The following is a 21233-nucleotide window of genomic DNA, read 5'->3' as shown; positions in this document are numbered from 1 at the left end:
TGGCACTTCCTCACTGCCTTTGAGGGCCTGGAGCCCCTGACCAGTTGAGGAAGCTCTCCCTGTCCATTCCTGCCAAAAGCGGCAGAGAGGGGCATGTTTGTGGGGATGCCTTTCCAGAGATGGGAGCACCAAACTTCTCTGTCTTCACAATTAGAACCCAGAGCCTGGCGGGGATATTTTTAGCTAATTTTTACACATAAGACAAAACCATTTTAGGCATGCTTCTGTTGCTTCCATGGTTTGCTGTGGGAGATTCTTACCACTGTAGTTTGCCAAATAGCTTTGCTGGGCTTCACACAACAGGCTGTTCGATGAGTCCAGTGAACACAACTGCTGATCTGATGCCCCCAACGGGCTGAACCCCCCTTGGGCCACCAGCAAGACGAAGAACCTGATCAGGGGCCACACTAGTGCCAGAATGTTCCATGGATGCTTCAGCCAGTTTGGGAGTATAGGTCGTCCTCAACTTATGGCCAGCCACTGGAGCTGCAATGGACCTCCTTAGGAGGGTACTTAGGGCCCAGATTCAAAATTTCAATGGTCAGGGTTCCCAGGGTCACATAACTGCACTTGGTATAGCAACCAAGCCATATTTACATGATTAGTACCATCCTGTGGTCATGACAGTTTTGCCAAAAAACACACATTTGCTTTTGCTTTACGGCAAAAGTGGCCCCTAGCAAACCACGGGTTTGCTGTATGATTGCTGCCTGACTCAGTCTTGCATTATTTTCTAGGCCTTCAGCAATCATTGCAGCAGCACATGCAGGAGAGCGGATCTCTCCCTGTGCTAATCTCATCCGGCACATTAATGGTCAAAATACAGGCTGATCTCTGGGTGGCCCCAGGACACCCTCCTGGTCCTCTTTCAGTGAGTGTCAGGGCTGCTGTGGAGCTCCAGCCATGACAAATTTTGCCAAATGTTTTCCTCAAACCAAGCTATAGTTTGACTCGCATTTCCACAATCCACTAAAATTGCCTAGTTAAAGAATAACAGTGACAATAGTGTTCATGTTCAAATTTTATCTAATGCTGTCTAGTGCATCAAATTATGGCTAAAATAAGTCCAGCCTTGGGACTTCTGTGTAAGTGCAATCACAATTAAAATGTAGTTACAACTTTTCACCTTCTCAAGCCCGATCCCCAAATTGCCTTCTCAGTGCAATCTTGGTTCAAGCGGAGCCCCAGCCCTGCGTTGGCTCCTCCTGGGGCCAGAACATGCTGTGAAATGGGGTCCTTCCAGCCGCGGAGCGCAGGTGTTCTGCTTGCTTCCTTTCTGTGGCCTTACTACTGTGTAGGGCGCTTTACGCATAGGGCTCTTTAAAAATCCAATTTGCAGCTTTCTGCTACTAACCCCCCACCCCGCCCCACTCCAGAAGGCTTCTGAGGCAAGGAGAGGTGCTCCCTGCTTCCACGTTCATTGTGTGTCTGAGAATATAAGGCACTTAGAGGTCAGGAGACTCCCCTCCCTGGGATGTCCGCAGCAGGACCCAGTGCGTTATGGGTCACGCGAGGCACACTGCATCAGCAATGCACCCCACGGTGACCTGTGATGCTGGGCCATTCTCTTCAGGTGAGAATTCAAGGGAAGGCAGCAGATTCTTTGGGGAGGGGTGCCTCCCCCCACTCCTGCTCTCTTCTGCATGAAGCCTCCTGGAAGCCCCACAAATTAGTTTCTGACCCACACAAACACTATTCCCCAGGGAGCAGGTGGGGCTGGGATGCCCTGTGCCGGTGCCGAACGGGTCCCTCCAGAGCAGGGCAGGCTGGCAGGTGCCAAACACTCTTGAGGAGTCGGGCGGCAGGGAGACCACCTCACTCCCCCTGGCAGTAGTACCTCCAGAAGAGCCGCTCGGCAGCGCATAGGCGCAGGGCCCGGTAAGTGTGCAGCAGCAGGCAGGGAAAGCGGTCCAGGAAGTACTGGATGAATCCGTGGGGCAGGCTGCCAAGGGCCTCCTGGACGTTGCTGGGCAGTTCGTAGTAGTGATGCTTCTGAAGGAGAAAGAGTCCAGGTGCCAAGGCCCCCAAGGGGCAGTGCCACACTTGGTGTGGCTGTGGCTGTGATGATGGGACAGGAGGGAGACAGGAGGTGCCCGAGCCAATGGAGGCAGCCCACTCAAGTGCCACTCGGCCACAGAGGGCCTCGCATTCCCCAAAGAGCCCAGCCAGGGTTGGCAGAGTACCTTGTTCCTCATGGCTCGCAACAGGTCACGGACTGAGTTGCCCTGGTATCTCCGGAACTTCCTGAGATCTGGGAGGGGGTGAGAGGGGCCAAGAGGGTCAGCAAGGCTCCTGCAGTTCCCTCCCTCTCCCGGGCCGCCCAGTGGGTCCAGAGAGGGCAAGCGCCTACCTGCCTGTAGTGGGGCAGAAAGATGCGCCTGCCAATCCCCTCGCACCACCATCAGGCTCTCGGCCTCCAGGGTGCTGAGCAGGGGCCCGTCTGTTGGCTCCTTTTCAAGGCGGTCGCTGACATCCTGCGGATGGGAGGGAGTGGGCAGCAGGGCAGAGCGCGACTGCGAAGGGGAGCCAGGGGGAGTGTCCACCACCCAGGACTCACCTGGAAGAACTGCAGCTGCTTCTCAGGGCCCCAAAAGAAGGGGTGCTGGAGCACCTGGGCAGCTGAGGGGCGCAGGCGGGGGTCGCTGCTGATCATGGCTTCTATCAAGTCTCGCCCTGCCAGGTGGCCTGGGAGAGCAAGCAGGCAGGAACCTTCAGTGGGTCACCCCGAGGATTCGCCTGCCATTTGTCACTACCTTTATCGCCCCCCTGCAAGGTAGGCTAGCCTAGCAGGCAGCAGGTGAAGCTGAGGGTCTTGGCCATGGCTGAGTAACAGAGGCCGGAGATGAGCCAGGAGCTGCAGGGAGGCAGGGAGCTACCCCAGGTCCTGCTAGCCAAGAGAGGCTTAGAGGGGCTGGTTTGAGACCCCGAGTAGGCAGGGTGCAAGGGAGGGGGCTTCCCACACCCCCACACACAGGGCCAAAGCATCCCACAGCACCCACTTACTGTGAGTGTCCTGCTGGAGCCTCGGCAGTTGGTAAGTGCCTACAAGAATGTTGGCCTGGCGATGGAAGCTGTGCCCAAAGGGATGCTGCCCGTGGGACAGGACGTAGTAGAAGATGCAGCCAGCAGAGAAGATGTCCACCCCACAGGTCTGCAAGAGAGAAAAAGGGAAGCCGTGGCCAGGAGCAGCAGCTTCCATGATTCTTTGACGGCCACCTTTTCTCTGGCCCACTGGGAGGAGGTCAGGGGAAGTCCCCAAAGCCCCCAGGGAACTGGGACTTTCCACTCCTAGGCCCCAGGAAAAGCAGGGCAGTCAATTGGACTCACGGGGCTCTCCTGCGCGTCCTCCCTGAGCATCTCGGGCGCGATCCACCCCTCCGTGCCAGGAATGCCCGAGCCGAGACTGAAGCTCTGATGCCCACCCTGCAACTTCTTGCACAGGCCAAAGTCGGAGATGACGGCTCGGAACCACCCTTGCCCGTCAGGGACCGAGATCAGAATGTTGCAGGGCTTCAGGTCGCGATGAGCTGGAAAGAGAAGGGTCCTCAGCACAAGCCTGGAGAACACCCAGCTTCCTTTAAAGGGGGGGGAGGCAACGGCCCTTGCTATGGGCGGAGTGTCTCACCTATGCTGAGGGAGTGCAGATGTGCCAGTCCGGACATGGTCTGTGACAGCAGGGAGAGCGGATCCACGCCTTTTCCAGGGAAGACGGAGCTCTCCACGTACTGGAGGGGGCAGAAGGCAAGACAGCAGGGCAATCCTTGCCAGGAGCCCCCAGCATCAGGTCTGTCCTCCCCTCCCCCCACCCCGCTATGCAGAAACAACCATTAGTTCTTAAAGAATCTGCCAAGTCCCCCTATGGTAGAGGGACTCTTTTCTGATAAACTGTAAAGTTCACAAGCATTTGGGAAGAGATCCTTCCAAACCACACTTGAAGCAATTAACCAAAAAGTTATTTCAAGCCCTCATACAGATACAGTTGGATTTTCCATCATTTCCAAACATTTGGACTGGGGGAAAGGTAAGCCAGAGTCTCCATGTTGAAAACGGGCAGCTCCAGGCTCAGGACGGCCCCACAAGGACAAGAAAAGCAAGGAGAACATCTGAACTGGCTGCCAGACTTCCCAGGCTTGTGAGAAGTGGTGTCGTTTCATATGACAGGTTTATGCAATGCAGCACATTGACTGTGATTATTGTACAGGGTGAGTTAATATTTTCCTCTTTGGAACAAAATTATTGCAGGGATGCGAGGGGGGACCCGAGGGGGGTCCCGGCAGGCATGCCTCCTCACCTGCTGCAGGGTGGCAGAGCACAGCTCAAGGGCGATGTAGTGGAACTGCCCGTCGGCCTCGGTGCAGAAATAGCGCACCACATTGGGATGCGGATCTGACTCGCGCAGCAGCCGCACCTCGCGGTCCACCAGATGGACGCTGTCCAGAAGCAAACGCTTCACGGCCACGTCACGCCCATCAAAGCGGCCTCTGAAGAAGGAAGCCACCCGGGTGGGGTGACGGGGAGGAATGGCTTCTCCTCTGTGCCCACCATGTCCCCCTCCCCTCCTCCCAAGAAGGCCCTCGCTCCTGTGAGGATGCCTAGCACTTCTGCATCCTGGACACCCAGAGGGAGGCCCATCCTGCTGCTCCTTCAGGGTGCCAAGATTGGCTCTGAGCAACGCAGGACCCTCGGCCTGCAGGGAAGACCCCTTGGCTGGATTGCAGGGCTGGGCACTTGCTTCAGGGACCTGCCCCCCATTTACTCCGCTAGGAGCAGCTCCAACTCACCGGAACACAAAGGTGCCCCCCGCCCCCCGGCCCAGCACCTCCTGGGGCCTGAAGGAGAGCTTCCCCACAGTAACCATTTCTGGGGCTCCGCCTGCCGAGGGGAGAGAATAGGTGTCACCCTAGTGGCCGCTTCAACAGCCCCCCCGTCCTTCCCCAACACGCCCTCTGCTAGCTGGGCAGGTACCCACCTGGTCCAGGGCTCTGGAGGGAGGCTTTATCCACCGAGGCTGAGGAGGGGGGCTGGTCTGCCCCCTGGTTCAGCTCCAGGGACCCTTCAGGAGTCGTTCTTGAGAAATGGCTAGAGGCTGCAGGGGGCTGCTGGCCAGAGCTGCGCTCAGGCAAGACCCTCTGGGAGAGCAGCAGGAGGAATGAAAGGGGAAGAGACCACCTGCCTTTACTGCCAGGGGCTCCATCATCAGGCTGGGGCAAGACTAGCTACATCCTGGCAGAGACCCCCTCCCCACTGCTGGCCATGAAGGGTGCCTCCTCTAGCATCTGGCAGGGACCAACGGGATCCTCTTCTGGCCTTGGCCCCGGGGCCTCCGCAATCCCCCCAAAGCCCAGATAGCTGGATCAGGTGAAGCCCACTCACCCAGAGCAGGAGGCAGAGGAGCCCCCCGCCCCAACAGATGGAAGCCACGCCAACCACAACCAGCTCCCAGCTGCTGACTGAGGGATCCACTTCCACTGGAGCCTCCTTCCTGGCATGATGCCCCCAGGGCCGACCATCAGCCTGGTCCTCCTGTGGGCCCTCAGGGGCCAGGAACTGAAACAGACCAGGAAGCTCTTGGCAAGGACGGGGGGGGGGACACAGCCATCGCCCAGCCACACACCGTGGACTCTGTCCTGGAAGTGGGGCCAGCCAGGCCGGCTCTTTTGCCCCAGATGCCACCTGCAGTGGGGAAGGGGAAGAGGAGCAAGCACGCCCCTTGCTTCTGCCTCTTGCTCCCCCCCCCCCCACATTAGCTTGTGACTGTTGGGGTGTTTGCAAGAAAAGCCTGGAGGACCCCAGGGCTGAATCGCTTGCTCTGTACCTTCTGACGATGACGGTGGGTGGAGCAGCCTGGAGTGCCAGGGTCGAGGCCGGGCACCCCTCTTCTCTTAGAAGGCCACCATCACCCAAACTGCAGCCCTTCCCCCCATCAGCCTTGGCCCCCTCTTGCCCATACCTCTTCGAAGAGGCTGTGAGCAGGGGAGTTGTGTGGCGCAACAGCCTCCGGGTTCCTCCGCAGGCTGCCAGGAAGGGCCCTCAGCATGGTAGTGTGGACTAGCGGGGGCATCTCGTGATGACCTGGAAAGAAGTCCCCCTGCTGAGTTGGGGGCCCTCCCCAAGGAGAGCACCCCATGGCTGGGCTCAGCCTGTCTGCGCTGCCTGCCTTCCAAAGCTTCAGTCATGCTGACCGGTTCTTTTCGTACGTTCCACCCCACCCTCTCCGCTCCCATCCAAGGCTGATCATCAGGGACCTTCGGTTCCTCCCAAATCTCCTACTCACTATCTCTCCCCCTCCCCTTCCTGAACCTCAGAGATCCTGGCATGACCCCTCCCCCTCTTGCAAAGGTGCCACAACCCCCTTCAGGGATCAGTGGGGAAAGGGGTTGAGCCCAGCCCAGTATGAACCTGTGTGTTCTCATGCAGAATGGCCCCTATGCGCACCATTCAGTCTGGGGGGGGCGTTCTTCCCCCACCATTCAGGGACTCTGGGCAACCTCTGGGGGGAATGGAGGCTGTCTCTCGGCGTGGGCCCCGGAGCCCAGAAACTCACCTATCAGCAGCCACTGGCTGTGGGGGAGGAAGATGGTGCCAGGCGGGTACTGGATGCCCGTGCTGGGTGTGATCTTGCACTCACCAGACCTTTGGAGCGTCACGTCACGTGTGATGGGACCGCTGCCCTGGGCCAGAGCCACCCCCTGAGGCTGCAGGAGGCAGAGACAGCCCACTCAGCAGCAGGACCCCCAACCCAGCTACCCATTTTGTGCCCCACCAAGGGAACTCACCACCAGAGCCGTGCCTTCATGCACCAGGGATGTCAAAGCGTAGAAACCCCCAGCGTGTTTGCCCACATACAGGGTTGTGCTGAAACAAAAGGGGGGGGCAGGAACGGTGAAGAAGCCCCTCTGTGGTACAGAGAACTGCCATGCAGATTTTGGTGAGATTCAGAAGGAGCCGAGTGCCTGGAGGTTAAGCTCTGGCTAGGCAGTGACAATCTAACACAGCATTCTTCAACCCACCTCCCAGGGTGGTTTTAGGGGAAAACAGGAGGAATGAGGGCTTGTGCACACCTCTGTGCCTTGCACAGAATAAAAGCGGAATATAAATCAGTTCAGTCCCAAAATCCAGGTGCACTGATGGCTCCACCATGCTCCTGTTCTCCCACTCCCATGATGGCCCTTGATGGAGGGGCTGGGCGGCGGGTGCTGCGGGGGGTGGTGGTGGTGGTTGGTCAAAGCTCTTGCCCAGAAGGGGTGTGTGATATGGTAGCTAATGTGCAGCCAGGATTTATTTCCTAGAAGCTCCTGAAATGGCGGACCAGACGCCGCCTCCACCCCACTCCTTCTGCACCCCATTATTTTTATGGAAACCAGGCAGCCAATGGCTTGCTCTCTTGCACCAAGGGGTCTGACCTGGGCACTCTGCAGCCTGCCCCACTTTTCTTATACTTGTTCCCACAAATTCTCTTTGACTTCGCAGGAGACCCCAGGGAAATTTTTAAAAGAACTCACACAGCCCCACCAGAAAAGCAGTCTTAAAAATACAAAAAACAAAGCAAAGTTCATTTTGAAAAAAGAAAAGAAGTCTGAAAGGCATGCGCGCGCACACACACACACACACACACACACACACACACCGTACATATGCATACAGTATATGTATGGTTCATGCTCTACCTTTCTATTCTGGCAAGTTTTCAAGGCAGCTGACAATAGGTTAGAACAAACATAGATTAAAACCAATACTAAATTGGAATTGAAAGACACTACAGTTGGAAGGGGGCCTTGGGGCCATCTAGTCTAACCCCTGTCACAGTAGAAATCACCCAGGACAGACAGAGGGGCTGTTCAGTGGGCAGCCCACAGCCTCTCTGCATAACTCTTTGCCTTCTAAGGCTCAGCTGGATTCCACCTTCTTGTAACTTGACTCCATTTCACCGTGTTCTGCTCTCTTCTGTGTGGCCTGCCTTCAGGCACAGTATAAACACACACACACACACACACACACACACACACTTCTTCTGGCATCTTTATTTCCTCCTGCCTCTTACCTGGACTTGTTCCAGTACCTCTGGGTTCTTCCTGGAGCACGAGGGGGCAGCAGGTTGCAGGTCCCCCTCCAAGCCTCTTTCCAGGCGTTCCCAGCCTATACAGACTCCTGCTTTAGGAGGCTTATCAATGAATTCCGCTTTACAGTCTCTTAATAACCCTTTAGGGTCTGTTCTAATGGCAGTCTGTGGTTTGCACAGTTGCCCGGAGCTCTTGAGGGACAAGTTAGCAAACAAAAACCCTAAGCTCAACTTCTCAGCCTTCTGGATCTCCATTTCCCCCCTCTTAAGTAAAGGTAAAGGTTCCCCCCCCCGCACATGCATGCTAGTCGTTTCCGACTCTAGGGGCCGGTGCTCATCTCCGTTTCAAAGCCGAAGAGCCAGCGCTTGTCCGAGGACGTCTCCGTGGTCATGTGGCCGGCATGACTAGACGCCAAAGGCGCACGGAACGCTGTTACCTTCCCACCGTAGTGGTCCCTATTTTTCTACTTGCATTTTTACGTGCTTTCGAACTGCTAGGTTGGCAGAAGCTGGGACGAGTAACAGGCACTCTCTGCTACGCGGCACTCGGGATTCGACCCGCCAAACTGCCGATCTTCTGATTGACAAGCTCAGCGTCCTATCCCACTGAGCTAACATGTCCCTCCCCCCTCTTAGGCTCCCCACAAATACAGCTACGCCACCCCCGATTTTTTTGACAGAACTGCTTTCCCAGAAGTCGCCCACAAGCTCTCCTGGGATTGACACTCACAGCAAAGGGGTCTTGGCCACAAAGTCCTTGCTAATCCGGAAGGTCCAGTTGAGGAGGGGCATCTTCTGAGCGTGCAGGATAAGGTAGCGCAGGCTCTCCATGGCTATGCTGAGGTGGGGTGCCCGACGCAGGCTGTCCTGGTGCCAGCTGTAGACGCCCACCACGGGTGATCCATAGTCCTGCACCCAGAGCACCTCTCCGCTCTCTTTGCCCACTGTCACCAGCCAGCCATCTCCGCTTGAGGCAAAATGGGCCATTTCTGTGCCAAGGTGGGGGGGGGGAGAAGGCAGGCACTGGGCGTGGCAGCAGAGCTATACTTGAGTTGGAATGCCAGCCAAGCGCCAATCACAGGGTCAGCCGCCCTGCTAAATCCTGTCTTGTCTTTGACAGGATCTATCAAGCACTCTGGCAAGAGGGAGACTTTCAGGGCTATCAATTTCTAGATGTGAAAAGATCGCACATCTTTAAAAATAAGCTTACGTCACGTGGACCGGCTGATGAAACCAAGAGCTTTTGCAGGGAGAGCCTAATGTTTAATAGCAGAAGTGCACTCCCAAAACTTGCGCTAGGGGAGTGGGTGGGAAAGCTCCAGCTGCCCTCATCTGAACCCCCCCCCCAATCCCACAATGGGGTTAGAAGGGCTGGTCTTCTTCCTTCAGCTACTTGCCTGCCCTGTGACTCCACAGCCACATTCCCTGGAGCTCTGCAGCTGCCAAGGAAGGAGGGGGGCCTGGAGGGGGGAGTGCCGGCTGCCAGCTTGCTCTGCCAGTTACTCACTGTAGTCAGAGTCCTGCTCATGGAAGGGAGCAGAGTAGTCCAGATAGGTGGCATTCCACTGCAGCTCCCGGGTCTTGGTGTCATACATGGTGATGACATACTCTGCAGAGGAGAGCAAGATTGATTTACCCTCTCCCTCCCCTTCTCCCCCTCTCCCTCTCTTTCTCCTCCTTCCTCTACACGCTGGTGTTTCTCCTCCTGAACATTCTCAGGGATGGAGGCTCACGGGATGCTTACCGCTGCGTCCAATGAACAACAAGGGGCTTATGGGGTGAAGCCCATCCCAGGCCTCTGGTGACAGCACGCTCTGCTTCTCCCCCGATGCCGGGTTCACAAGAAACCAGGTGTCCTCCTTTTTTCCTGGAAAATTGAGGTGGGGACACATATATTCCGGGGTGGGAACGGGCTCCAGCCTTGCCGATGCTTTGCACATCCTTCCGCGAGCCAAGGGTAGAGGCCCCCTCCCCTTCTCCCACTTTCCCCACTGGCACCTGTGTAGATCACGCCATCGGAGCTGCGGCATGGAGAAGACTGCACCAGCTCCGGGATGGTGAAAGGCAGCTTCTACCAGAAAAATAAAAAGAGAGACCCCCATTTAGCTCAGAATCACCTTTTAACAAAATAAGGCTGGAATCATTAAGGCACCATCTGTAGCAGCTGATCCAGTGTTGCATTTTGGCGCACGATGCTTGGAACACGCATGACCTCTGTGCCAATAACTATCAGTGTGGTAGCCATGCAGATGTCCCTCGAATTGTGCACCCAGAGGAGGCATGGATGCCTTCAGGATTCCAGGCCTCCAGAAAGCCTCTAAGCAAGAACCTCCATTCACCCAATAAAAGCAGGGGGCCAATTATTCCCTTTTGCCATTAGCATCCTGTCTTCTCTAGAATAAAGCTCACAACAATCAAGAAGTAGCCAGGAAACTCTCCCAGGTGTCTTTAATTGCTCAGGATCAACCCCTCCAGGCAGTGGTGGGATTCAAATAGGTGAACAACCGGTTCTCTGTGTGGAAGCCGCTTCCAGAAGTCCACTCTGGGCCTGGGCAACAAAAAATTAACTACTGGTTCTGCCAAAGTGGTGCGAACCGGCTGAATCCCACTACTGCCTCCAGGCATATTCTGCATCCCTCAAGACTATGGAATTCCTTGCTCAAACCTGGTGGCTCTAAGCCAGTGCAGTGGACAGCTTCTCATTTACTTCTTCTGTAAGTGAGATCTACCAAACTTACCGGTTTGACAAAATAGACCATAGCCTACTTCTTGGTAAGAGAGAAAAATGTGGAATAGCATCAGATGGATCTGTAACTGACTAACCAACCACACTCAAAGGGTACTGCCTAATGGAACCACATCTACATGGAAGGAAGTGAGCAGTGGGGTATCCCAAGGTTCCGTTTTAGGCCCAATACTCTTCAATATCAAGGGGAACTCATCAAATTTGCAGACAACAAGCTGGCAGGAATAGCCAGCATCTCAGAAAACAGGCTCAAGATGCAGAAGGATCTTGACAGGCTTGAACACTCTAAAACCATCTAACAAAATGAAATTCAACATAGATAAAAGTAAGGTTTTACACTTAGGCAAGAAAAAACAAATGTACAGGTGTGGAATGGAACCTGGCTCCACAGCAGTAACTGCAAGAGGGATCTTGGAGTTCTACTGGACAATCACTTAAATATCAGCCGGGGGGGGGGGGGGGGTTTGACAACAGCTACCAAAACAGCCAATGCAATCGAATATTGCATTGAGAGAGTCTGTGCTTCATTCTAGGGGGTGTCTTCGGCTAGCAGAACCACTGGCAACAGCAGAAGCCCCAGGTGGACCCCCCCGAGGTGACCTGGCCCCCACTTCCACTCTCTTCTTTAAGGCCATCATATAGGCTATCATATAGATCAATTTCCCCATCAGTTGAACAACCCAGGACTTTGAGGTTCAAGGAGTCCAAAGGTGCTTTTTCATGAGGCAACTGGACTTTCTGGTTTTTCTTTGAAGACGTTTCACTTCTCATCCAAGAAGCTCTGACTGGATGGTGAGGAAGGGAAGGATTTATACTCCTTGCAGACCGTAGGTCATTTACATTCTTTTAGAGAGTCGTTGAGACCACTTGGATGTTTCTCTGTGTCCTCAGGGTCACCTGAGTAGTGCAAATAGTGCCTTCTTGGAACTGCTGAAAGGACTGTGTTGTAGACTGGAGATAGATGATGTCGTATCCCTCCTCCTTGTTGAGAAGGGGCCTGTTCAAGTTTGACCTAGATGGCCTCATTGACCCCTCTTTCAAACCAGCGGTCCTCTCTGTCCAAAATGTGGACTTTGCTGTCTTCAAAAGAGCAGCCTTTGTCTTTTAAAGGCAGATGGACCGCTGACTCTTGTCCAGATGGGTTTGTTCTCCTATGTTGTGCCATGGATTTATGAAGTGGTTGTTTCATTCCCCCAATGTACAGATCTGCACAAGGCTCACTGCATTGTACTGGTGAGAGGGGGAGAGATCTGGCATCATCTATCTCCAGTCTACAACACAGTCCTTCCAGCAGCTCCAAGAAGGCTCCACACCCATTTGCACCACTCAGGTGACCTTGAGGGCCCAGGCAAACCTCCAGATGGCCTCAATGATTCTCTAAAAGAATGCAAATGAACAGCAGGAATATGAATCTTTCCATTCCCCACCATAGAACTGAAAGAAGCTTCTTGGATGAGAAGCGAAAAGTCTTCAAAGAAAGACAAAAAGGACAAGTATAAGAAGTGGAAAGAGGGGCACGTAACTAAGGCAGAATATCAGCAATAGCCGGAGCATGCAAAGATGAAGCGAGGAAAGCTAAGGCTCAAAATGAACTAAGGCATAACAATAACAAAAAAAACACCTTCTTTCAACGTGTTAAAAAACAAGAAAAAACTTAAGGAAATGATTGGTCCATTAGTGGGGGAAAGTGGCAAGAAGGTGACAAGCAACAGGGAGAAAGCAGGACTATTTCACTTGTTTTTTGCATCCGTCTTTACACAAAGGGAAAAACAATCCAACTTATGAAAAACAGTAATGTAAAAAACAGACTACAAATGCAAGTTAAGATAGGCAAGAAAATGGTAAATGAGCACCTGTTCACCCTAGTTGAGTTCAAATCACCAGGACCAGATGGATTACACCCCAAGGTTCTGAAGGAACTGGCAGACGTGATCTCAGAACCACTGAACTATATTTTTCAACGATCCTGGAGCACTGGGGAACTACCAGAGGACTGGAAGAGAGCTGATGTAGTTCCCATTTTCAAAAAAGGAAAAAAAATGGATCCAGGAAACTACAGACCTATCAGCCTGACCTCAATACCTGGGAAGATTCTGGAAAAGATAATCAAGCAATAAATCAGCAAACACCTAAAGGCAAACAAAGTCATTACCAAAAGCCAACATGGGTTGGTCAAACCAGATCATGCCAGACAAATCTTATTGCATTCTTTGACCAGGTGACAAAATTAGTGGACCAGAGGAATGCTGTGGATATAATTTACTTGGACTTCAATAAGGCATTTGATAAAGTAGACCACAACCTACTACTTGATAAGATAGAAAAATGTGGATTAGACAGCATCACCACCAGATGGATTCATAGCTGGCTGACTGGCCGTACTCAGTGTGTGGTCCTCAATAGAACTGCATCTATGTGAAGGGAAGTGTGTAGTAGGGTACCCCAAGGCTCTGTTCTGGGCCCAGTGCTCTTCAACATCTTCATCAAGCTCTTCAACATCTTCATCAATGATTTGGATGAGGGGACAGATGGGGAACTCATCATCAAATTTTCAGATGACACCAAGCTGGCAGGAATAGCCAGAAGACAGGCTTAAGATACAGGAGGTTCTGGACAGACTTGAACACTGGGTGCTATCCAACAAAATGAGTTTCAATGTGGAGAAAAGCAAAGTCTTACATTTAGACAAGAAAAACCAAATGCACAGGTATAGTATAGGTGGTACCTTGCTCAATAGTAGTAACTATGAGAAGGATCTCGGAGTCCTAGTGGGCAATCACTTTAATATGAGCCAGCCGTGTGCTGCAGCTGCCAAAAAAGCCAACACAGTGCTAGGCTGCATTAACAGAGGGATAGAATCAAGATCACGTGAAATGTTAATACCACTTTGCAATGCCTTGGTAAGGCCACACTTGGAATACTACATCCAGTTTTGGTCACCACAATGTAAAAAAGATGTTTTGACTCTAGAAAGAGTACATAGAAGAGCAACAAAGATGATTGGGGGACTGGAGGCTAAAACATATAAGGAACGGCTGCTGGAATTGGGTATGTGTAGTTTAATGAAGAGAAGGGTGAGGGGTGACATGATAGTGTTCCAATATCTCAGGGGCTGCCCCAAAGAAGAGGCAGTCAAGCTATTCTCCAAAGCACCTGAAAGCAGGACAAGAAGCAAGGGATGGAAACTAGTCAAGGAGAGAAGCAACCTAGAACTAAGGAGAAAATTCCTGACAGTGAGAACAATTAACCAGTGGAACAACCTGCCTCCAGAAGCTGTGAATGCTCCAACACTGGAAGTTTTTAAGAAGAGTCTGAAATGGTATTGGGTTTCCTGCCTAAGCAGGGGGTTGGACTAGAAGGCCCCCAAGGTCCCCTTCAACTCTATTGTTATTGTTATTATTACAAGATCAAAGTCCAGTTGCCTCATGAAAAAGCATCTTTGGGATAAGTATGACCCGGATGACTGAGAATCTCCATAGACATTCAGGGAGCCCGTCCAACTTTCTCTCCCGGCCCCTTCAAGGCAAATGCCCACAGGATGGCTCCCCCCCACTTTACCTCCCCACGAGTGAAACCCAGCATGGGCCACCTTGACTCAGGTGTGCCCCGCCCCCCGTTCTTGGCCACTTACCATCAGCCCCCCCTCGTCTTTGCCCCCCACCACATACAAGCTGCCATCGCTGGGGTCCGGGAGAAACGCGGGCCTGGAGAGAGAAGACGAGAAGGACGCTGGGCCTGGACAGCTCCTCCGGCACCAGGCCGACCAGGCCGCCTGGGCAACCGGCCTCGGGGCTGCTGGACCACCCCCGTTTCCCTCCGCCGCCCTCGCCCTCCTCCTCCTCCTCCTCGGCTGCCTTATGCGCGGGGGGGGGGGGGGGAGCGGGACGCGCCTCCTCCGCGTCGGAACCGGCTCGGCCGGCGCCACTCACTCGGCCTCTCCGCGGGGCACCAGCAGGGGCGGATCTGAAAGCAGAGCAGCGCCGTCAGAGCCGGGAAGGGACTCCCCCTCGGACGCCCCTGGGGGCCCCCGCAGCCCCGCCCGCCGCTCACCCTCCTTCAGCGCCCATCGCGGGTCCCCCGTGGCCGGGCTGACTGCGCGGAGGCGCCCGTCCAGCGTGGCCACCAGGAGCGGCGGCAGCTCCGGCTCCGATTCTGCCGATGCGGGCCCGCCGGCCAGAGTCTGCGGAGAAGGGAGAGGCAGCGGGTGGACCCGGAGCCAGAGCGCCGGCCGCGCCGTCGGAGGAAGGTGTGCCGGGACTTTCCGGAACCGGCCCGGCACCGCTCCTGCGTGGGAGACCGGACAAACCCGCGCCCGGGAAAACGCAGCCTCCCTGCCGGGCCGCTGCACCGGGAGCCACTGCGTGGGGCGCCCGTCGGGGGAGGCTGCGCGGCCCGGCGCGGAAGAGAGCGGGCTTTGGGGACTCCAAGCTGGCGCCCTCCGTCAAAGGCGAGACGCAGCCCGGCCAAAGAGCCGACTTGGGCGACTCGGGGAGAGCGGCGCCCGGCGAGGATCGAGGATCAGTCCGCCTGGGGCTCTGGCCTCTCCATCTCTGCCCCAGCGCGGGTGCCCACCCGCCTCCGCGGACACTCTCCGCCCTCCCTTCCGTGGGAGCAAACCCCGCGGAGCTCTGGCCGCTCAGCCGGCCTCTTGAGCAGCCTCCCCTCGGGGAAGGAGGGAGGCCGCGCCCCGCCTGTACCTGCGCCAGCAACAGCAGCAACGGGAAGCGCCGCGGGGTGGGCGCTCGGCCGTGGCCGGTCGGGGGCTGCTCCTCGGCCTCGCCCATGGCAGCCCCGCCACGCCGCGGCTCCCTGGCCTGCGCCGCCACCCTGCCTGCTGCCCGCGGGGAGGAACCGGACTCTCCCGGCCGGCCTCCGCCCCAGATCCGGCTCCCGGACGGCACCGGCCTCCCAGCGCGCCCGCCTCAACCGCCTCGCCCCACCTCGCCCGGCCTGGCCCTCCCCCGCCGGGGAGCGCGCCCTCCGGACATGCTCAGAGGCACCCGGATCTGGTACAGCTCGGCCTCGGCTGGCCGCCGCTCGGGAGAGGCTCCGGGCAGCTACGGGGGGGGTGGGACAGCTGAAGGGACGGCGGTCTGTCTGCCCGCCGAGCACGAACTCCCTGATGCATGAATGGACAGTTCGCACTACGCGCCGAGCTGTAAACAAGGTGTACAATTATTCTGGCTGGTTCACACGACGGTTAATGCAGAGCGAAACAACCCCTTCAAGTAGCCCGCCCAGCGAGCCAGGCCGGGGCGGCGGCGGCCGGGCTTCCCGTCGGACGCCTTCGCAGAACGCCTTAGGCACGTCTGAGTGTCCTCGCTGCGTCCCTTTGGTCGGGTTCCTACATCGGCCAAGCTACAGCCATCCAGGTCGGGGATGCCTCGAAGGTGCTTTCCAAAAGGCAACTAGACGTTGCTTTTCCCTTAGGCAAGAAGCCTCTTCAGTTATCCGCAGGACCCGGGGCAGAAGCGGGGTCAGCCTCCCCTCCGGCCGCACACGAGGAGCGCTCGGGGCCCTGAGGGCGCGGACTCGCCTCCACCCTGCAGGAAGAGAAACCCGCCCGACCGGTTTCTCTCCGCCGCGGGCCAAACTGTCTCGCCCTCCAGCGGGAAAAAGTCTCCCTGGGATCCGGGGACGCAGGCGGCGGGAGCCGCGACCTCACGCGCGGGCTCGGGGGGGGGGGGCGGGCGAGTGGGCAGAGACTGTGCGGGGCTCTCCCCCCCCCACGTTTCCCTCCAGCGTCCCAGCTTCCAAGGCTGCCCCTCCCGGGCCCCCTGCAGAGCCCGTCCTAAGCAGGGCCGCTGGCTCGACTCCCGACAGCCCGGAAAAGTAGGGAGGGTGCCTTGAACAAACTAAGCTGGGCGGTGGAGGCGCACCCCTTCTGCAGGGAAAGCAAAGGCCGGTGTGCAGGAATAGCAGCCCCTCCCCCCCCCCGCACAGGCTCTGGGACCCCAAGGTCCTAATCGCCCTGCCGGGCACACAAGGAAACCCTCCGCTGGGCAAAAAATGCTCAAATATGACACAGTAAGCTCACACACCGTGTGCCAATATCTTTTTGGGGGGGTGGGGGTGGGGAGAGGCGCCTTCGATTGAGTGCTGACTCCTGGAGACTGCCTGGCTCTGTCCCTGCACTTTTCTTGGCAAGGATTCCAACAGGGTTTGCCGGCCCCCTCCTTCCCAAGGCTGAGCCTGAGCAAGTACACTGCCCTGCTTTGGTGCCCAAGGCAGGACTAGAACCCATCACATCCTGGATTCTAGTTTGATGTCCCTACAAGGGTCTGCTATCTTCCAATATAGCCAACATAATTAAAAACCATCAGTAACGAGTTATTTTTGCTTATTCTGTTTGCTCATTAATTGAGACGCCTCTGTGATTTCTTTGTATGCCTCCCCCCATTTTATTCTCAAGTGGGCTGTGCTCTCGGGTATTCCCCACTAACGCTCCCCATGGGGCTTGAGGCACAAAAAGCTGGGCTCTCCATGGCTTTGCTTCCTGATGCCAGCTGGGAAGCCTCACCTGGGTCCCCCCAGGCAGAAAAATCACAAACCACCATCGCGAAAGCAAGAAAGATCAGAGTAGCGGATGGCCCAGGGGGCTGGTGGTGCCGGAGCAGGTTCTGGGCCTCCCTGCAGAAAGGCAGCCACAGTGGGTCACCTCGGGAAAAAAGCTTCTTCCCAAAAGGACATGCAGGGACATCCACCCAGTTGGGACTGTCCTACGAAACCCCAAGGATGCAACTGTCCTGAAATGATTTGGCTCTTTGCCTTTTGAGAGACACGGAGCCCAGCCTCTGGGCCGACAAAGCAGAGAGCCCTCTGGTGCATCTGAGAAAGGATGACGCAGCAAAAGAAGCTGCTCATTAACGATCTTTAATTGAAAAGGTGGATTGATTTTACAGAGCAAAAGAAAGAAAACGGTTGGACAAGTTTACCTTTGAAATATTCTAGCCATCTTTCCCATCTTTTCCTTCTCCCCAACAGGAAATGCTATTTTGCCTGGGAAGCAGGAACTGCTTGGAGAGCACAACCCTGCTGGCCATTATCCACTAGAAAGTTTCGAAAAAGAGAAAAAAGCGAAGGAATTTGGGATACAAGGCAGTTCAAAAAGAGAAACTGGAGCACAGCTGCCTAGAGGAGTGCCAAGATGCGTTGATTCTCAGGTTAAGGGACAACAGGAAGGTGGAAGACTCTTGAAAACAAGAAACTGGAAATACAGTCTCCTTCTGTTGGGGGACACAGCTTTGGAAACAGTTCTGGATGCAGAGGGAGCTTTGGGGCCCTTATTTTTCTTGGGAAAAATATATGAAGTTTGGATTTATTTGTCAGGCTCTATCTGCAGTCATCTTCCGCTCATGCACAGGCAGCCGAACATCCCCATGGGGGAGGTGTTGCTGGTACAACCCAAGTTCACTCTCTTCTCAACGAATGCAAGCCATTTGGGACGAGGCTCTTTCCCTGAAGTTGCATTTCTCCAAGTGCCTCCTTCACAAGGCTTCTCTCTCTGCAGAATCTTCTTCTGAGCAACTGCAGATTCATCCAGGTTGGCTTTGGCCAATCTAGACACGCATCAGGGCCATTTCCGGAGGCCAAGCATTTCCCTGGACCCTTTTCTTTATGGGGCTCTCGGGAACACGGACCTCAGACAATGGCAGGAAGATGGGAAAGCCAATTGCATGTGCCTTGGGGTTATTGGCATCTCCCATTGGAGAACTTGCTCCTGTGCTAATTTGGGGCATGCTTTGGGGAAGGGTAACAAGAGTGTGGCATTATTTCCATTTTTACTCAACATGCCCAATTGTGGACTGACAGAGAGTACATTTTTTGACAATAGTCCAGTGGCAAAAGCACCCACCATTTACTTCAAGTGAGAAAGGCTGAAGTGCAGAAGGAACATGCCAGGGAAGTTAAGCGAAAGGCCTCTGGGGCTGTGGTGGCAAAAAAGGAAGAAAGCTGGTGGGAGAAGATGGAGGAAGATAACGGGGGGGGGGGGGAGAACAGGCCACTCCCCAAGACTCCTGCAGCACAATTGCCACAAGGAGGGAGGGGCAGCCGAAGCCTTGTGTAGTTGGGAGGCATCCAGACTGGATCAGTGAGAGACTATAGAGGATGAGCAGAAGAGCAAATGCCCGCGGGGGGGCGGGGGGGGGGCAGAACCCAGATAACTAGAGACCAGCAGGCAAAATCAGGGCATTAAGCAGTTGGACTATGAGCATATAGATAAAAATGTAAGACCCAACAGGAGCCAGCATGAATTGATCAAAAGTTCAGAGAAGAGCAACTAAGATGATCCAAGGCCTGGAGACTAAAACATATGAAGAACGGCTGCAGGACTTGGGTTTGGCTAGTCTAAAGAAAAGAAGAAATAGGGGAGACACGATAGCAGTGTTCCAGTGTCTGAGGGGCTGCCACAAGGCAGAGGGGGCCAGGTTGTTCACCAAAGCACCAGAGGGAAGGATGAGAAACAATGGTTGGAAACTGATCAAAGAGAGAAGCAACCTGGAATTAAGGAGAAACTTCCTGACAGTGAGGACAATTAACCAGTGGAACAGCTTGTCTCCAGAAATTGTGGGTGCTCCATCACTGGAGGTTTTTAAGAAGAGACTGGACAGGCATTTGTCTGAAATGGTATAGGATCTCCTGCTTGAGCAGAGGGCTGGACTAGAAGACCTCCAAGGTCCCTTCCACCTTCTATTCTATTCTGGACGCATGCAAAACCACCTGATATCCTCTCTCAGTGTCTGCCCAGGAGAATGAGGGGGACACAGCACAACCTAAGCAAAATATGCAACACAGTTTGCATGATGAAAGGACAGAAAGTGAGCTGGGGTTGACTCTTGGACTGCAGGGCTCCATTCAAGACCTTGGAGTGGTCAAAATTTAAGAAAACCCAGAAAAAATGAATATCAATTTGGCAGACCACCAAATAAGTCCTGTATTTAGATAACAAAAGTAAAAGACAAAGGATGGATGAGGAGGAGGACACCAGGCAGAAATAAAGGTGGGAAAGATCTGGGGTCCTGGTGCATCTGAAACTGAATAGGAGCCAACAGAGTGATGCAGCTGCAAAACAAGCAAATGCAGTCCTGGGCTGCATCAACTGAGGTTTATCAAGATCAAAAAAGTCATTACTCCTGTCTGAAATATTGCTCTCAATTCTGGGTACTTCACTTTTAAAAACATTTGATATATTAAAAGAGCCAGAATGCATGAGGAACTCTTGGAGGTGTGTATTTTAAGAGAAGATTGTGAAGAGACCTGGCAACTCCAAAGGCTTTGGACAGAACATGGTGCAGTTCTTCCAGAAGACAGAAATGAGGAGCAAGAGCTCCTCCACAGCGGAACAGACTCCCTTGGAAGTCAGCGGAACCTCTGCTGAGATGTATAAGCTCAAGCTGGATGGCCAGATCTCAGTGGGAGGGGCTGTACTAGGGGATCTCCCAAATACTGACAATCTTTCGATTCCAAGGACCCTTGCACGATGGAACGTGGCCCCAGGGGCAAGACCAGGTCTCTCCGATGGAGCTGAAGGTCTCGCAATCTGGACACTTGGAATGCAGGACGGGAGCCTCTAAGCGGCGCGGAGGAGCAGGAACCGAAAGAGTCGGTGTATTTTGCCACACCCGTCATCAGCCAGGGGGAAGGAGCTCTGGGGTGAGGCATTTTGGACGGGGTAAATATCCTCTGAAATTAACTGCAAATGTTGTGTCTTTGGACCTGCTGACACCAAGAAAGATCCCAGAAGTCAGTGAGGATAAGGCTAAGTCCGTGAGAGCATTCCCAATCCCTGAATCCAGTGGGGTCGCCTAATCCTACTTCTTGCATTGTGTTTCTGGCACTGAGATGCTGGGATGCCTTACCTGCGCAGCTTTTTCTTCTAGTCCCAGGACTCTCCGGTCTTGGGGTGAAATGCGGGGCGAGTGCCATCACAAATTAGCCTGGGAGGAGGCTAAGCAGACTCCCTGCCCCCAAGGATGGCAAAACAGATCAGGAACGTTCCATGGGACATTTTCTTGATTTCTCAGGAAAGAAGCGAGACTGCGAGGTGAGCAAGACGGGCTAGTGTAGAGAGTGTGCGTTCTTCTTAAAAACAGCTCTCGACTGGGTGGTTGAAGGGAAGAGGCAGCTGCACAATGAAGGCTGTTGATAGGCAAGACACAAATCCTCCCACATCCAAGGCTGCCACTTCTAATCCCACATCCAGGGTTGCTGTTGCCTGTCTCTCTCCTCTGTTCATCTGAAAAAATGCACAGGAGCCGTCTCTGGAGTCCACGGCTTCCAAAATTGTGGGCCCCCAACTAATCCTGGGAGAGGAAGTTGGCAGCCCACAGATATCTTGACCTGCCCAGAAACAGCCATGCCGCTTAAAGACATGCCCGGTTGGTCTTGCAGGAAGAGGGTGCTTGCTGTAGCTGCATGCGACACTCC

At 54.6% G+C, this 21233-nt stretch overlaps 1 protein-coding gene across 1 annotated transcript; it reads right to left on the bottom strand.

Moving 5' to 3' along the window:
• Positions 1-1018: 1018 nt before the first annotated feature.
• ERN2 (endoplasmic reticulum to nucleus signaling 2) lies at positions 1019-15677 on the bottom strand. Its single transcript, XM_083373147.1, has 22 exons — positions 15503-15677; positions 14856-14985; positions 14735-14768; positions 14437-14509; positions 10058-10130; positions 9804-9926; positions 9567-9668; positions 8790-9048; positions 6777-6855; positions 6545-6695; positions 5951-6072; positions 5374-5547; positions 4970-5129; positions 4782-4872; positions 4292-4481; positions 3626-3725; positions 3328-3527; positions 3004-3151; positions 2558-2685; positions 2351-2474; positions 2184-2251; positions 1019-1992 (listed from the first exon to the last, which is right to left on the bottom strand). The coding sequence occupies exons 1-22, from the start codon at positions 15587-15589 to the stop codon at positions 1816-1818; spliced, it is 2793 nt and encodes a 930-aa protein (XP_083229273.1). The 5' UTR covers positions 15590-15677; the 3' UTR covers positions 1019-1815.
• Positions 15678-21233: the final 5556 nt, after the last annotated feature.

This window comes from Vipera ursinii (assembly GCF_947247035.1).
Source record: "Vipera ursinii genome assembly, chromosome: 13".
In the NCBI taxonomy this organism is placed as follows: Eukaryota; Metazoa; Chordata; class Lepidosauria; order Squamata; family Viperidae; genus Vipera; species Vipera ursinii.
Note: the sequence above shows the minus strand (reverse complement) of the source record. Positions and strands in the feature narration are given on the sequence as shown.

Excerpts from the sequence above, each read along its gene's own strand:
- ERN2 (XM_083373147.1), bottom strand. The coding sequence starts at position 15,589 with ATGGGCGAGGCCGAGGAGCAGCCCCCGACCGGCCACGGCCGAGCGCCC. Across the intron at positions 10,131-14,436 it reads AAGACGAGGGGGGGCTGATG|AAGCTGCCTTTCACCATCCC; the intron begins GTAAGTGGCCAA and ends TTTTTCTGGTAG. Across the intron at positions 2,252-2,350 it reads TTCTGCCCCACTACAGGCAG|ATCTCAGGAAGTTCCGGAGA; the intron begins GTAGGCGCTTGC and ends ACCCCCTCCCAG.